The sequence below is a fragment of the Condylura cristata genome, unplaced genomic scaffold (assembly GCF_000260355.1).
Source record: "Condylura cristata isolate star-nosed mole 26May11 unplaced genomic scaffold, ConCri1.0 scaffold00013, whole genome shotgun sequence".
NCBI lineage: Eukaryota > Metazoa > Chordata > Mammalia > Eulipotyphla > Talpidae > Condylura > Condylura cristata.
In genome coordinates this window covers 10,425,413-10,442,316 of record NW_004567114.1, presented here as the reverse complement: position 1 = coordinate 10,442,316, position 16,904 = coordinate 10,425,413, and the positions used below count along the sequence as shown (strand labels likewise).

Genomic DNA, 16,904 nt, shown 5'->3' with positions numbered 1-16,904 from the left:
GGCCCTAGTGGTGACTTTTTAGTTCTGAGACCTGATGATCTCTAGCAAATTAAATTGTTTGACCCCTTAGTCTAAGTGATCTGAAGTTGTTTAGTTGTTAGTGAAGGTCACCTTGGCCTGCCAATTTACTTCTACTTCACTGTCCCTAAGTAAGAATGTCAGCCTGGTTTTTTCCCCCCACCTTATGCAGAAATGGAGATGAAGGAACAATGGTGATGAATATCATTCACATTTGTACTTGTTTGTGTGTGTGTGAAGATAGGTTGATGTATCTCCAGCCGTGTAACTGAACACAATGATCTCTGCAAAACAACAGCCCAAATCCATATGGAAGGCCTTCGCTTGCCTCAGTCACAGCTGGGCATAGATGAAAGTGCTCAGTGAAGTGTGTGTATGGATGTTGCTGGGACAGTTACATTGGCTATAGAAAGAAGTTTGTATTATATATTAAGGTTCTTTTTGCACTTTTACCTGCTGTTCTTTCACGAGGATTTTGTGGCTGGGAAGAATTCATTTTTCAAGGCCTAGCAGTAGTAAAGTGAACATTACCTATCCCATGCCCTGTTAATATTAGGTTGGGCTGGTTACTGTCAATGTCAGATCCCTGTATTTGTATGTATTTGTTTTACAGATGTTGTTGAAACACTGTTCTCTGTATTTATTTAGCATTGTAGATTTAACACTCAGTGTACAAGACCTGACTGCACGTTTTATCATCCTACCATTACTGTACCTCCACGCCATGCCTTGAAATGGATCCGACCTCAAACCAGGTAAATGTTAAAATTCTCTAATACTATTTCAGATATTTCCTAATGTATAGTTTACGTTTAGTTAACACAGTTTTTTGGGGGAATTACCACTTTTTTCTTGGTAGTTAATGATACAAAAGGCTTCTGACCGTATAAGAAGGCCTTGAAGAGCTGTTACACAGCTTACAAATCTCATATTGATCTTCGTAAATACTGAAAGGAAGTTTCAAAATATTTTACTGTGGCCTGTATTAACTGTTTTGTATTATATGCCGTAGATACTTGAGTTTTAAAAAATGTTATCTTGAAGCTTATCGAACTATTCATTGTCTAGAAATACTCAGCTGCTTAGCTGAAGGTATATGGTGTACCTCCATGTGTGCAAACAGTTAATTATATTCTTGCTTTTGTTCAGTGAATGACATGCAGTCCTACCTGGCAGAAGATTATGGAGTTTGAAAGTTACCATGTATGGATGAAAGATAATCTACAGAACTTGTCAAATCTTTGAAACTTGGAATATATTGCTTTCATATTATGATGTTTATTGCCTATGTGAAGTGTCTAATTTTTCAAGTTTGTAAGTTTATTAAGTGGTTTTAACATTGGGTGTTTATGAAAAGACAGTTTAAGGAAAACCTAAATTCTATTAAAACATTTGAGGTGTGTTTGTTACACTGATGTTTCAAGTACCACCAGCATTTACAACACAATATTGTCATTACTCATAACCTAGTTTGGGGCTGTCATGTTGCTATATGTGTGGAGAAAAGACGTAGTGAGGGCATCTTACTCCAGAGGGTGGACTTGACTTTCCCCCAAAGGTTGCATACTGCACGTAAACCACCATGGAACAAAAGTGCTGACACTTAACAACAGTCACACAGTATTCTCTTTACTTTAAAGCAAAATTTACTTTGAAAGCATAGTACACGTTCCTTGGGTTGAGGGCCATTTTAGTAAATAGCTCTCAAATAACTAGTCTTTTATTTTATTGAATTTTTATTTTTTTTTGAGAATGAGGAGGTGGTGAGCATACAGCGTGAGAACAATTTGAATGGCAAGTGCAAAAAAATATAGTTTGTTAAAATAGTTTCATTTACTACTATGTCTTTTAAATATTTTGGGGAAATACATTATCACAAAATTATACAAAATTGTTTACAGTTATATACATAAGGTATCAGAAAACATGTTAAATTCACAAGGTCCATCATAGCTTTTTATTTTCATGTGAAAAATAACATTTGCAGAAATAACTCCCAGAAAATATACTTAATTATTGAACATAATTTTTTAATGTAAAAATTAGTGTGTTTTAAATAGCAGACCATATAATTACAGAGATCAGATGGGTAAACTGCAAATTAGGACTAAGCTTTTGGACTACTAATAAAAATTGAGTTCTCTGTGGTTTTTACAATTAAGGCAAGAAGTGTCAAATGCTTTAGAATGAAATAACAGATCCATTGATCATAAAGACTTGATTACAGTTTTTTTTAAGCTAAAAGGTTTGTTAGAAAAGAGCAAATTAATTCAATAGGGATAATAAAGACTCAGACATTGAGGACCAAATTAAACTTCAAAACAAGTTTACTGACTTGCTTAGTCATAACCAAGGGAAAATAAAATGTTACGCAAAAGCCCATGTTTAACAACATAAAACCAACAGGCCAGTTGGTTTTGTGGCCACTGCTTTTCCACTGGGGGAAGAATTAACTACTTAAGACTTGAAACATTAGAAAAAAAGCAAAGCAAAGCACACACAAAACTTAAGGGTTTAGGCCTGGGTGAAAAAACTGTTCCATTGCATTCTAAAAGGTGTACAACACTGAACTTAAGGCATGTGTTCATTCCAATTTTGAGATGTTTTTTTATCTCTTGTGGGAGAAGATTGTATTTTCAGAATTTTGAACAATGTTAATTATAAATGGTATCCTCATTTATAAATGGTACTTGTTCTCATAATTTTATGAAAAGGTGGGAAACGAGATTAAGTTTAGTTTCCCATCTTACAGGGAAAATAACATGCTAAAGTTTCTTGGGTTTTTTGTTTTCTTTTGTTTTTTTGCTATTTAGTAGAGAGTGCCTGAAACACATTTGTGAGTTTGATCCTACCTATCAGTTGCCAAGGCTTGGGCAAACCAAGGTAGACCACGTCAAGAAGACCACCATGAGAAGGATCACAAAAGGGAACCTAGGGGCTGGCTGGCCAGTGAGTGGCGCCAGCTGCATGTGCGCTCTGCACGCACGGGTGTACTGGCGCAGACAAGGGCGGGAGGTTTCAGGTCAAGAGTTTGGAGCTCAGTGGCGCACAAATAATTCTATGGGTTTAAAAAGGGTCACAGATACTAACTATATGGCCTACCACCCTTACTCACCTTCCATTAGTGAATGGCTGGTAAAGCAACATGCTGTGGGCCGACCAGAAATCAACATGAGCTTCAGTTGTGAAACTGACGATGGTGATTAAGGCTGGCTTACCAGGGTTGCCACTTGGGACAACAAAGGAAGAGCAATTTTACCCTAGTGTGTTAAGGTTATAGTTAGACTTTCTACTTGTACTATGAAGGAAAATGAATTTTCCTTTAACCAAGAGCTGGCAGACTTGACCCAGGAAGGAATTTGAAACTAACCAGCTCAAAAATGGAGGTGGGAGAGTGCTTCAGGGATTCCCCCCCCCCCCCAATTATGTACTGGCTGAGCCTATACATGAATAGACATTTAATAGCAGTGTAATTAAAACTTTGGCTTAATTTTAGAGAATTCATTAATGTGAACAATGAAAAATAACGGCTTTTATGTTTCAAGTTTCTTAATGCCTTAATCCTTCAGACACCAACTAATCAGACCTTTAAAACAGGCAGTTGTTCAATCACTGGCTAGGCTTTCTGAGATACAATTCTGTTTTTAGTATTTGCAAGGAATTGGACATAGAAATGGGTATTGAGTCAGCCTATGTCTTATTAAGCCAGACATTTCCAGAAATATGAAAGGAGGAGGGTAATATTACGGTACACATATGATTAACACATTAAGTATTCATTGGACCACAATGGAGCATCTTAAACGTCTTCACATTTAGAAAAATACATTTTAAAATAGCAGTTTACAGATAGGCTAAACAGTAAATTCCTGAATGGTAAGTACTGATCTTTGGCAGCATTTAAAGTGAATAGAAATAAAGACCTAAGAGTTTCAACCCAATCCACCTAAAGGGAATTTTAATAGACAAACTTTACGCGTGGGCGACTTGTATTCATTCACTTTGGACGTTAGCCTATATGTATGGGTGGCAAATACATCTACCTAAAAATTTTCCAATAGAAAATAGCTATAAAAATTTCCAGAGTTACTAAATTGTGTAACTTTGTGAACTTAATTCTTTACATGTTGAACAGATGTTCCTCGTAGACTGTATCTTACTACTATTGCTATCTAAAATCTTAAAAAACTGTACAGCACTGAAAATTGTCATACTTTACTTTTCCATTAAAGGGGCTATAATGTTTTAATTTTTAGTGAGTGAAATGACAACATTTGAACTTAAAAAGACTAATAGCTCAAATATAAAAATGTGTAGCAATCCACATACTGCTAATAACATTGGATTTGTTTCTGAATTTAAAACTGCCAGGACAAGCAAATGTCCTTTATAGAAAGGGCTTTATTAATGCTTAAGCATAATATTTTCCAGTGTGTGTGTCGTAGGGAAGATGCTTTTAAAAACTGTGATCCCATAGATCCTATAGAGTGATATGTTTTCCTTTCCTTATGTAGATAAAAGGATAAAATATTTCATTAAGCATGAACTGTGAAAATAAAATGTAATTTGCAAAAAAAAAAAAAAGTTTTGCTAAAAAGACAAAAATCCAAATTGAGTTTTAAAGGTTTTGGTTTCTTGAGGAGTGTTGTTACTGAACCTCCCCATCAAGCCAGCCCAAATTTGCACATTCCCCAGAAATGGGGGATGGCTTTCACCAAGTATTTTTCCAGTCCTTCCTTGAAATATAGTTTACATGGCAGTGTTATTGATTATGGACAGTTACTGTAATGCATACGGCAAATATTCTGAACACATCAGTCTTATATTTTGATGATGGGCATTTATCCCTGTTAATTTTAGGTTAGCACCACTTAACCATGCAAGGTTTGATTCTGTAATTCTTGTCTGTCAAGGCTGTTGTTAATTTGTGTAGTCTTCTCAGCATCCGTATCTTTTAGTGAGGCGTGTGTACACATTTCCAGACAAACAAACTGCAATCAGAGAAGCAGTTAGTGAATTCACTATTTCTAGATTTGCAGGGGTTTTTCAACATTAGCTTCCAGGCTGCTTGGGTTCATCTGATGGTTGTTAGTTTATTATGCCTACTACTTGTGTTCTAAACTAAAACTACAGAATTAAAATAGTATTTGAGATTTCTTACTAGTTTGCAAGCTAGGAAAGTCACCAACCTGCAGTCATCACCTCCAGCACTAATAACATGTCGATCACCACTGGTAAATCGAATATTTGTCACATGCGGTGAATGACCCAAGAACCTTTTGTGCTTTGCCTAAAGAAAAAAAAAAACATCAAGACACATAAGGCACATAGAAGTCAAAGGTTCCAATCGGGGCGAGGGGGGAGGGTGGTGTCAGAATCCACCATGAGGGCTTGGAGAGGAGAGCAGGCAGCTAAGACCATAGCCAATTAATTAAGTGCATTTTGGAAATCAGTAATGGATCTGCACTTAACATTGGGTTATTTGGATAGTCAAATGTAGGCTGGTGGTTTGAAAATTTTCCTCTGAGGAAAAACATTTCAAACTTGGTGACTAAAACCTGGTTAAAATGGTCACAAAGATAGGTGTTACATGGGGGCAAGGGAAGGTGTATTTGTAACAAGTTTTTTTTATTGTAATGAATTTAGGAAAAATGTTTTTAAATAATAAGTTTATATTTACATCATTTTGTGCATTTTCCCATCTCAGTTATAATCCCACTGGGCGTCCTATCACCAAATCACCCATGTGCCATCACCATAGTCCAGTGCATTTCCCTCCCTCCACTGTTTTTGATCCCATTCCCCATTCCACCACCGTAAAATGTCTCTGGTCTATAGTTGTTCATTATTATTATTTTCTTGCTTGGTCTGTTATATTCCTGCTATGAGTGAAACTATTCAGTATTTTTCCTTTTCTTTCTGGCTTATATCACTAAGTATGATCTTTTCCAGCTTCATCCATGCTGCTACAAAAGGCATGTGTTTTCTTGAATTTAGCAAAAAATTCTTTTTAAATTTATTTATTTGTGCTTACAGAACTGGGGTACGGGCCAGAGGCTCAGGGGTGGTGAGAGGCTTCACCAGAGACAGAGTGGGGAGGAGAACAGGCAGATCTACGAAGTACACTGCTGAGGGGAGCAGCGGGTGGGTCAGGAGAGATCTGCCACGCCATGTGGTTACCTCTGGGGCAGGCAGGAATCGAACTCATGCGGAAGCAGCTTTAGCTTCTTAACCTGCTGCACCACCAGGGAGGGCCAAATTTAGGAAAATTTTAAGGGACACATTGATCTATCAAGAAACAGTTAACATTTTAGCTATTATATGGGGGTAAAGTACTAATGATCAGATATCTAAATTGGTGGTAAAATTTATGTAAGATAATGATACATCCACTACAGAAAACAGTATGGTGGTTCTTAAGTAACAATTCCACTTCTGGATATTTAGATAAAAATATTAAGTTGAAAAGATACAATGCTTCTGTGCATTATAGCATTTATACATTAACCAATATACAGAAATAAGTGTCCATAACCATAGATGGGTGACTTGATAAACAGTGACGCATGCACACACAGTGAAAAATGAAGTACTGCCATTTGTGACATTACTTCAGTCCATAATCCAAATAGTCTTGTGATGATGACTCATTTTTTAAAATATGCTACTGCTCTTTTCTCCTGCAAGAGAGGAGTATTTTATGGAAATGCTGGTGTCATTTAGAGGAAAATAATATGAAAATAGAGATGCTCAGTGTACATTAAAAATGAATTTTCTCTTGGACAGAATAAAATGCTAAATAACTTACGAATTTTTCAGGACATGGGAAGTCAAATAACTTAATCATGCCAAAGTCGTCTCCTGTTACAAGGCTTATTCCTGAATGAGATACACAAGCACAGTTGACATCAGCTTTCTCTGCATGTCTGGACCAAATTCCTATCACTTCGTCTCCCAGAATACTAGAGAGAAGGAACAAAACAAAATTCATAGCAAACAAGTTTATTATACTGAAACATTTGTTGGTAATTAATCTCATAGTACTTAATTATATCATTTGAAATACAGAAAGTTAAAATGGAACTTCCGATTAGTGAAATTTTGCAATTTTAAAGATTTACAGATTAATCCTTCAAAAATTCAATTACTGAGAGCTGAATTGTTTTTAAAATTAAAAGCAAGTTTGATGGCATTTTTTATCTTAATTGAAAAGATGGATACTTAATAGTAATATACAGTCAAATCTAAAAATCCTAAGGTTCATTTCTAACAGCTACAAGACAGCATTCCTTTAGAGTACAATAACCCATGTTAAGGAAAGACCATCTTTAAGGTGATAACTTTGATTTTCTTTGAAAAAAAATCTGGTAAGCATGGAAGTATGTTCAAAGGCATTCCAGAGAGTATAAGTAGCCGCTGGAGTAAAATACAGTCACAAAAATACAGTAACAAAAACTTAAAACCTCATCTCAATTATTATTCTGTTGAGAAATAGTTCTGCCATTGTCCTTCCCATCTGAATACAGAAAATGTTTACCTAGTCCATGTAGCCCAAGTGATTCTGTCAATGGCAGTCTGATCCGTAAGATGTTTTCCAGAAGGCACTTCGTAAACATGCCGTTTATAGCAACCAGTGGAGACCTTTCAGTGTATTAAAATGGGACAAGAATTCTATTATGTGAGGTGAGATCCAAAGTGCTACTTTATTAACATTTCTAATATTAAGAAAGTAAAAGATGACTACAAAAAATTGTTAGAAAAAATGGAAAAGACTAATAAAAATAGAATATTAAAGAATTAGTGCAGAAGCAGTTAAAATTAAAGGCGAGTCCAGGAGTTTTAAATGTATTTGCTAACAAAAAGTAAAGGACTGAACCCATGGCACTGTACCTGGAGGTATCTGCTATCTGCTGAAAAGTCCATTTGAACGACAAAACTTGGAATGTCTTTGCAGTAGCTGATTCTGTTAAGGGCTGGGCCCAGTGTTAGGTCATAAAAATCCACTGAGTTCTCACTGGAACCCACTGCCAGAAACTGAGAATCTGGACTAAATCTGAATAACAAGATGTGAAAGATGGGTTATGACATATGAAACTATAAATATTTAAGACCAGCAACATTTTTCCCCCAAGCTTTAGAAAGTAAATATGTGAAAGAGCTTAAGAGTCCCGAAAGTATGTGTGATAAGACCCCTGGCAGATTTACCTGGTACATTATGCACACATTTTATCTTTTTTTTTAAAGATTTATTTATTTATTCGTACAGAACTGGGGTACAGGCCAGAGATGCGGAGGGTGAGAGGATTCACCAGAGACAGAGCGGGGAGTAGAACAGGCAGATGGATGAAGTACACTGCTGAGGGGAGCAGCGGGCGGGCCAGGAGAGGTCTGCCACGGCATGTGGTCACCTCTGGGGCAGGCGGGAATCGAACTCATGCGGAAGTGGCTTTAGCCTCTTAGTGCAGTGCTTTAACCCGCTGCGCCACCAGGGAGGGCCCCGTACACATTTATCTTTTATAAAAAAAAAAAAAAAAACCAAACCTTTATTTCAATTTTAAATGGCTCCTTAATCTAATTCTCTTAATAACTTGAAAAATACTTTGTTTTGTAAACAGCTGCTAACACAATAATGAAATTACATAACTGATTCTTTCATCTGGATAGATAGTGTCTTAATAGCAAAGAACATAGTCCAGCTGAACTCAGGTGTCTTGGAAGAAGTTATTTTTAAAGAAAATATGTGTAGTCATTGTGGGAAGCAAACTGAGGTAACTTAAGTCTTAGAAAACATTCAGGTCCCACAGGAGTGGGGGGATGCTTAGGGAACCCATCATCACTCTTTTATGTATCGAAGTTCTGAGGTTTGTTAATGGGTTTTGCTGGTACAAGGAGTGCAAGCTTCTCACAGGCCTGGCTTCAACAACTTGTGTTTACACAGAAACAGTCATTGGCAACCACTTAAAATAAGCTTAAGGACTGAAAAACCAAAGATTCAGTTCAGATTCTGATGCTTAGATGTTTCATGACAATTAAGTGAATGAACTATATGATTAGAGAAATAAGTTAAGTCTGGAGTTGTAACTTAGTTCTCCGGGCTGATGACTTCTGAAAGGCAGATGGCTCTCTCATGCAGTGGGAGGAAATTCTTGGCAAGATGAACTTACTGGGCATGTCTAAAATAATGCTTATCTTTTCTAACATTCCCTGTGTATTTGCTTTTATTAAAGCACCATGGTTAGCAAGGAGGTGTATACATTTATTTCAGCAAGCTACAAGGTGGCGGTCTGATAAGCACCAAGAAACTTTCACTGAAGGTTAGTCCGCTAAGGCGGCTTTTCAGAGTGTGGGCTGGGCCATCTCACTCCACTTGTCACTGACCTTATATCATGAATTGCACATCGTCTGTCTCTCTTCTTTCCCCATATTTTTAGAGAGCTCACCAATAAAATAATAAACTCTCCGTTCTTCATCCCAATAGCCACCAAGTCCCCCGCAGGGCTGTAACACACAGTGCGGGCAGCATGCCCCAGGTTCACCTTGTTTAACAGCTTCTGCAAAAAAATGCAGAGAGAATTTTGACTCCATTAACTTAGTTGATTTCTTTTGGAAATTCTCACTTCTGAGATAAAGTGCTAGCAATTCAGGACTTAAACTTTACTTCTTAGAAACCATAACATTTTCTAGAGAAGTGTTTGCACCTACTTTATCTGCAATATCCCAGAGTCTCACAGTTCCGTCTTCTGCAGCAGAGAGGAAAAAGTCCCTGGAAGGATGTGCTGCCAGCCCCCATACAGGCCCGTCTACGTGGCCACTAACTAGAATGTTACACGCTGCGTTTTTCTCTCCAACTTCAATTATTTCAGCGTTCCTTGTCCCAACCAATATCTTGCCCTGAAACAAAAGTGGGAACAACAGATTTAATGCGACACATTTGTTGCTCTTAACTAGAAGAATGACTCTCCTGACCAAGTTCTGAGTACTCTGCTTTGAATTAATCTAGCGGCATGCAAAATATTTTTGACTGGAAGCACATCTGTAAGCACACTGGGCCGGCCGGCCCGCAAGGCCATGCTGCAGAACAGACTCTCTGAGGCAGCACACTTGGCTTTGGCTTCTGCACTTGTCACAATCTAGTATTTCAATCTGAAGATCTCCAAAGAAATGTATGGGCATTGGGATATAAGAACCAAGTATTGGATTTTAGTTAAAATGAGTGTAAGTAAAAGCTTAACTAATACTTAACATTAAATGAGGACACTACCTTTGGTTTCTGATACAACACATACATGTACCCAAAAAACAGCTGCTCTATTATCAAACAGAATCAACAGACAAGGAAATTCAATTATGTCTGTAGTCAAACTAGCAGATTTAGGAGACCTGGAGGTCCATAGGCAGTGCTGAGCTAGGAGGACAGAACCCGTCTGAGGCCCCACCCCCGCAGACTGCTGTGAGCCAGCAGCTTGGCTGCAAGGAAACCCGCAGGAGAAAGGAACCCTCAGGAGAGGGGGAACCCCCAGGAGAGGGGACCCGCAGGAGAGAGGAGACTGCAGGAGAGAGGAACCCCAAGAAAGAGGAACCGCAGGAGAAATGAAGGTCAGAGCAAGCCCAGCGGAGTGCTTTTCCTGAAGCTGCAAAGGGGAACTGCTGTCTTCTGCACCCCTAGGGCTCCAGGAACAGCTTACTTTGCCTCTGCACACAGACCGCACACAGTCGGTGACTTGTCCAGTCTCCAGCTTGAAGGCGCGGCAGCGCCGCAGCTCCTGGTCCCACAGTTTGACTGCTCCTCCTTCTTTGGACCTATGTCAGTGATAACAGGGACCGAAATAAGCATTTGTCCTTGGGCGTTACAGATTATTATACATAAACACTAAGTTACAAAGGAGTACTAAAAGGCCGGATAGTCATACTTTATATTCTAAGTTTTCTATGGCAATTTTAAGATATTCCATATCTCATTCAGTTTAAGTATATTTTCTTTTCTGAATACTCATTTTTATGCCACAAATTTTATTTAGTCCTTAGCCCTTCTTCCTGCCCCACATTAGCCCTCTCTTTCAACCCTGCCTGATTAGGAAAGTGTGTCACACAGTTTTAAGATACTTTGAAAGGACAGGCTTATCCAAAGGGCAGACAGTGGGCAGCAAGAGGGCTGCAGCCCCTTCAGCGTTGGGATAATGGAAGTGTAAGGCTGGGTGACGGCCGCAGGAGCTGCAGATCAAACAGACTTTTAAAGACCTCTGGTTCTCACAATCGCTTAAACCTGGATGTAGGCAGAGGAGGGTGTGTGAGAGGAGGCCAGTTTGCGAGTGTCAAACCAATACGTGATACTGTTGCTTTTCCTTGTGGATACTGAAACATGTATTCTTTATTTTCTCCTATACTAACTGCTTATCTCAGGAAAACTGCTTATCTTATTCTTTGTAGAAAAGGCAAAAGCTGCTGCATTTGTACTGAGCTAATATATGCCTGTTCTTTCCTTGCTGGAAGGTAATTCTTGATCATATATATATATATATATTTGAACTTGCATTTAAGTAAGTTTAATCAATTATAAATAGCTGATTATTTATAATCAATTATAAATAGCTGATTATTATTGGGAGACATGAAAATCAGAAAATGGTCTCTCTACAAAGGTTTTACACATCAAATAATTTTCTCTAACAAGTTTGCCACCAGCAAATGCGAACAAGGTAGAGCTGTTCCGTAATGTTCTCAGGTTTCTAGGGCAGCAGTGTGCCTCAGTCCTAGTACCCTCAGGACAAGGAGGCCTCCAGGTTCACGCAGACTGCTCCTTACTTGGGCATTCAGAACATTAGTTCTTAGCTCTCAGAACAGTTGACTATCCACACCTCAGAAAAATTATCACTAAGTGGAGTTTAGGTTTAATTGCAATGCAAAAAAACTGAAAACGATTTAAAACCAGAAATAAGATCAACAGAAAGAACAAATAAGGCAAATGAAGAGAGACATAAGAGGAGGGAAATGAGGCCAAACCATGGAGCCCAGAAAGAACCAGGAGGACCAGGTGCAAAGCTCAGGGAAAGCACAACACGTCACTCAGGCTCTGAGGGGGTGGACTCACGGCCTTTCCTTGCCGCCAGTCACAATCAGTCCGTCTCGCAGGGTGGTGTACATGGCAAACACGGGCCCGTTGTGAGCTCTGGCCACGATCCTACACAGTACGTGACCTTTCCACACACAAACATCTCCACTGATGGTACCTGTAAACGTCAAGTTATTCTGAAAAGGAGTGGGGAGGGGGAGATAAACTCATCAAAAGTTCAAATAGGGTTTGAACAGATGCAATTCTCTAAGAAGTGTGTTTCTATCTCCCCCTTGATACAAAAAGCATGTACGGTGAGAGAAACTGTGGACTCGAGTCAGAAAAACTGCCCTTGAGGCTGAGCTCTGTCAGTCTCTTTTCTTTCCCAGGTGTCTTGTTTATTGGTTGGACTGACCTAGTAAAACATCTATGAGCATCATGTGTTAAACTAGGAGCTCTGTCTCTAAGACTCCTTCTAACTCTATAATCAACAATTCTAGTTAGTTCCATCCCTTTCGACTGCTTCACTCTAACTGCTCAAGGAATCAGTCACTAGCGACAGTGAAAAAAGAATAGGAGTGGGGTCAAAAATCAACTTTTTATTAGATTTGGGAAAGTACTTTGTCAGACAGTGAAAATGTACAAAAAGTGAGTAGTTTTTGAGATTTCACTAACTAGTTATATGTAAACTTTTATTTATTTTAAAGATTTACTTATTTATGCATACAGAATTGGGGTACAGCCCAGAGACACAAGAAGTGAGAGGATTCACCAGAGAAGAATGGGGAGCAGAACAGGCAGATGTACTGAAATGCACTGCTGAGGGGAGCAGGGTGCGCGGGTCAGGAGAGGTCTGCTGCACCCTGTGGGTCAGCTCCCTGCCTGGGGATGGAACTCATGCTGCAGTGGCTGTGACAGCTTCATAGTGCTGCACTTTAACCCGCTGCACCACCAGGGAGGGCCCTATATGTTAACTTTATATAATTAACATTTTCCATGATTTCTCAAAAATAGCAAAGGTTAATGCATTTCATCAATCAATTTAAAATAAGGTAAATTTGGTAAGGTACCAAAAGTTGAGCTCACTTTGAGAACTGTAATCATAGGATAATTCATTTATGTGGAAATAAGAGAAATGAGATCCTGCATAATGTGCTATTTTTCATCCCACTTTTTAGCTTCATTTTTAAAGCAAACCAAATAAGATCTTTTGCAAAAACAATATGGAAAGAACCAACAGGAAAATAAGACTGAATTATATGAAATGCAGACATGTTTTCTTTAATCTGAGAATACTAGTTTTGATTTCAAGGTTAATTTTCCCTCAACAATGTACTGTTCATTTGAACTTCTCAGCCTTTATGCATACTCTCTTATTGGATAAACAATAAACAATGACACTCTTCTTTAGGTGCGTCATTCATTCAAGCCTTCTCTGCAGTGAGAATGCTAGTGCTTCAAGTGCAGAAACTGCTATTTTTCCTCTCCCTTTTTTTTTCATAGCCCTAGAATAGAGAATGTTTAAAAAAGCTGAGAACTGATCACAACCTATCTTAAGATGTATGAAACATTCTCACTGACTGCACTGCTACTTCAAACATCAGTCAGTTATGATTTATATTTTAGTGTCCAACTTTATTTTCTAATGGGAATGGGCAATTGACATCACAGAAAATTTTACATGTGAAGAAAATTAATCTACCCCTATTAAACGCCAGAAGAAACTGAACATACAGGTTTTTCTTCTTGAAATGTCCTTAAAATGTAATGACCTGTTTTCAATGACATTTTTCTCAAAAAACATAAATGTACTTAAAGGTTCTAAAACTATAATTTCCTTTAAGTACCACATGCCCACAGAATCACTTTAGGAAGGAATCCACTTAGGTTTTTGATGTACCACAGACATTCCAAACTCTGGTAAGGGCAGAGAAGGAAAGAGATACAGCTTGTGAGCCACAGGCCCAGAGTGCGGGTGGGCACAGGGGGGCACAGGGCCTACACATGAGCCCAGAAAACCCAGAGCTGCACGCTCCTGCTCCTTTTCCTACAGGGAGAGGCTGGGCGGGAGCTTCCAACCTTACGATGAGCAGTCTGGCGACGAAAGAGAGCAAAGGAGATCTCAAACCTAGGAGCCACCTTCAACCCTCAGAAATGACAGTTCTTGATTTGTCTTTCTTATATTCTGCCAACTTTTAAGGAATATATGGGACTATTAAGAAAACAGGAATTTTAGGAGGTTTAGGGTGACAACTACAAAATTAATGAAGGCTTTTGAGAATGGCCACGGCCCAAGGATTCAAACGTTTCATTCTAATTCTTTACCAACATTAACTTTCTTTCACGTTCTGATTTCTGAAAAGTATTGGATTTAGAAAGATGAAATCTATGCATGCTCAGGACGACCATGCTGTACACCACCACCCGTGGATTATGTTTTCTAAACGAGAAAATTGAAAGCTGTCTATTCTCATAATTCAAAGCCACATTACCACATGCATTTTAAGAGACATACTGCACCAAATGCAACAGCAAGCATGGTCTGCATCCGGGCATCTTCCAGTGTGCTCAGCAGTCCCTTTTTGCTAAGAAGAGCCCTTCCTGCCAGTGTCCAGAACTTGACATGTTTTATTCCCACAGATACAAACTGGGAGTCTGAATCTGGTCGGAATTCTGCCAGAAAAATGCGTTGATTATGTCCAGCCCTGCTGGCAATTTTGGCACCTGATAAAGACACAACAAAATTATTTAGGTTGGTATAAGAACTAAACTAATTTTTATAGTAATAATAATAACATACATAGTTCAAAAAAGGGGTGCTCACGAGGGGGGGGCCCACAGTACTGCCATCCGGCCAGCGTGTCACACACAACCGGCGTAGAGGTCCTCCTACATATTTTCAAAGTCATCTGTATTTACAGAGCATTTCATTATTATTTAAGGGCCATTTTAAATTTAGAAACCGAATTATATTATTTTTAAAAATACAGATCTATGAACTTTATGATTTATACTAGGGATGTAACTGAAAAGTTCTACTTAAAGTATACTGATATTACCCTATTGACTATCCACTATTGCTTAAAATATTTTATTTCAATTTGATTAAGATTCTCCGTAACAAGTTAAGTAATAGTTAGCAAAGATGAAGTTTCTTAATGAAAGGAAATAGCAGTTAATCACTAATATTACCTTTCATTAGTTATGTCTGTGAGCTTCTAAGAGCAGGCAGCAAGCAGACCCACAGCATCAGCTGGGGCCATGTGTGGTGTAGAGTTTACTGAATACTGGCTTTCATCACCGAGGTAAGGTACTGAGAATGCAGAATTCATATCACTCTAGAATTTTTATTTTTAAAATCAAAGAAAAAGGAACCTTACCTTCCTGCCATCTCCAAATAGTGATAGTATGTTCTGGATCTAGTCCCACAGACAGCAAAAGTTTGCCGGTGGCACTGAAGCTGACTGAACACACTCCCTTTGAGTGGTAGCATCTCAGTACAGATAAAGTCTGTTTAGTCATGGCATCCCAGATGTGGATAGAAGGGGCTGTAGCTGAATTAAGATGAAATTTAAAAAATGCAATACAATGATCACAAATGTTTCTATTTCTTTTTCCTTTTAAAGACTGATTTTTTACACATACAAGAACTGGGGTAGAGGCCAGAGGTGTAGGGGATTAGAGGATTCACCGGAGACAGAGTGGGGAGCAGAACAGACAGATCAACCAAGTACACTGCAGAGGGGAGCAGCGGGCTGCACAGGAGAGGTCTGCTGTGCCATGAGGGTCAGCTCCAAGGCAGGGATCGAACTCGTGCTGCAGTAGCTGTGGCCAGTCTCATAGGGCTGAGACTTAATTAACCCCTTTGTGCCACCAGGGAGGCCCCAAATGTTTCCATTTCTAAAGTTGACACATATTCCCCTCTCATACATGGAAAAATGTGTACCAGAGATAGACTAATTAAAACTAAGCTCAAAACTAAGACTAAATTTAATGGGGACAACAACTGAGAGGAGAAAACAAGCACTGTACTAAAACTGAACACTCAACTCTCCACTCCTCCCCCATGTTTTGACGTGTAGGGTGTGGTGGGCGGGAAGCGGTGCTGCGGCAGAGACCCAGCCGGCCCCACGCCTGTCACTTAGGCCTGCAGCTGCCATGACTCGCTCTGCCCCGGAGCACGTAAGCCACCAGCGGCAGTTTGTAACCAAGTGGGCAGGTGGGGTCATAAAATGTTATCTGTGGATAAAATGTGAATTCCAAATACTTTTCAACTGTTGTGAAACTCGACCCTTTTGATTTTCTTCCAATTATTCAGACCAAGAAGAAACAATACCTGCAGCTCATGGGCAATAAACAAACCCAGGGTGTTGGCCAGATCTGGTCCCCAAGAGCTGTAGTTCGCCAACCCCTACCCTGAGGGTGACTCAGAGCACCAAGACTTTGCCTATTGCTTTGAGTAAGCTCACGGTTCAATAGTCAAGCCACAAAATAATGCTTTACTCTACAGGAGGGGAAACAAAAGATAAAAATCACTGGGAAATGGTTTCTTGTCAAATTGCTAGACTTCACTGTTTTATGTAAGCTGAATAATGAGTTGAAAGTCTAGTTATTATGATAACTAAAAACAAAGAACAGATTTTCATGAAATAGCTTTTTAAATTCACAAAGCCATGGTCAAAATCAGTAGTAAAAAGTTATTTTAAAAATTTTAAATAATATTTTATTGTAATATGTGGAATAATTGGGATGGTATATAAAAGGAAGTTTATTAAAAAGATTTCACCTTTGTAGTCAGTAACACTGACTCACATTTAAGTTTAAGTTTTAATCCCAC

General features: G+C 38.8%; 2 protein-coding genes across 7 annotated transcripts in view; one reads left to right on the top strand and one right to left on the bottom strand.

Moving 5' to 3' along the window:
- Window positions 1-1,307, top strand: part of ZC3H14 (zinc finger CCCH-type containing 14) — a 33,403-nt gene extending 32,096 nt beyond the window's left edge. For 3 of the 5 annotated variants that reach the window (XM_004681640.2, XM_012724538.1, XM_012724537.1), the window contains 2 exons: window positions 667-773; window positions 1,168-1,299. In XM_004681640.2, coding sequence (XP_004681697.1) covers window positions 667-773; window positions 1,168-1,174 — 114 coding nt within the window. In that variant the 3' untranslated portion in view covers window positions 1,175-1,299. Of the gene's footprint in view, window positions 1-666; window positions 774-1,167 lie in introns of all 5 variants that reach the window. The other 2 variants (XM_004681637.1, XM_004681639.1) reach the window with 2 other exon arrangements.
- A 202-nt stretch (window positions 1,308-1,509) lies between these two features.
- EML5 (echinoderm microtubule associated protein like 5) overlaps window positions 1,510-16,904 on the bottom strand; it is a 100,457-nt gene continuing 85,062 nt past the window's right edge. For both annotated transcript variants that reach the window (XM_004681636.2, XM_012724536.1), the window contains 11 exons: window positions 15,448-15,621; window positions 14,583-14,791; window positions 12,107-12,264; window positions 10,704-10,818; window positions 9,721-9,909; window positions 9,397-9,569; window positions 7,909-8,071; window positions 7,556-7,659; window positions 6,827-6,980; window positions 5,208-5,308; window positions 1,510-5,009 (listed from right to left, as the gene is read on the bottom strand). In XM_004681636.2, coding sequence (XP_004681693.1) covers window positions 4,973-5,009; window positions 5,208-5,308; window positions 6,827-6,980; window positions 7,556-7,659; window positions 7,909-8,071; window positions 9,397-9,569; window positions 9,721-9,909; window positions 10,704-10,818; window positions 12,107-12,264; window positions 14,583-14,791; window positions 15,448-15,621 — 1,577 coding nt within the window. In that variant the 3' untranslated portion in view covers window positions 1,510-4,972. The remainder of the gene's footprint in view (window positions 5,010-5,207; window positions 5,309-6,826; window positions 6,981-7,555; window positions 7,660-7,908; window positions 8,072-9,396; window positions 9,570-9,720; window positions 9,910-10,703; window positions 10,819-12,106; window positions 12,265-14,582; window positions 14,792-15,447; window positions 15,622-16,904) is intronic.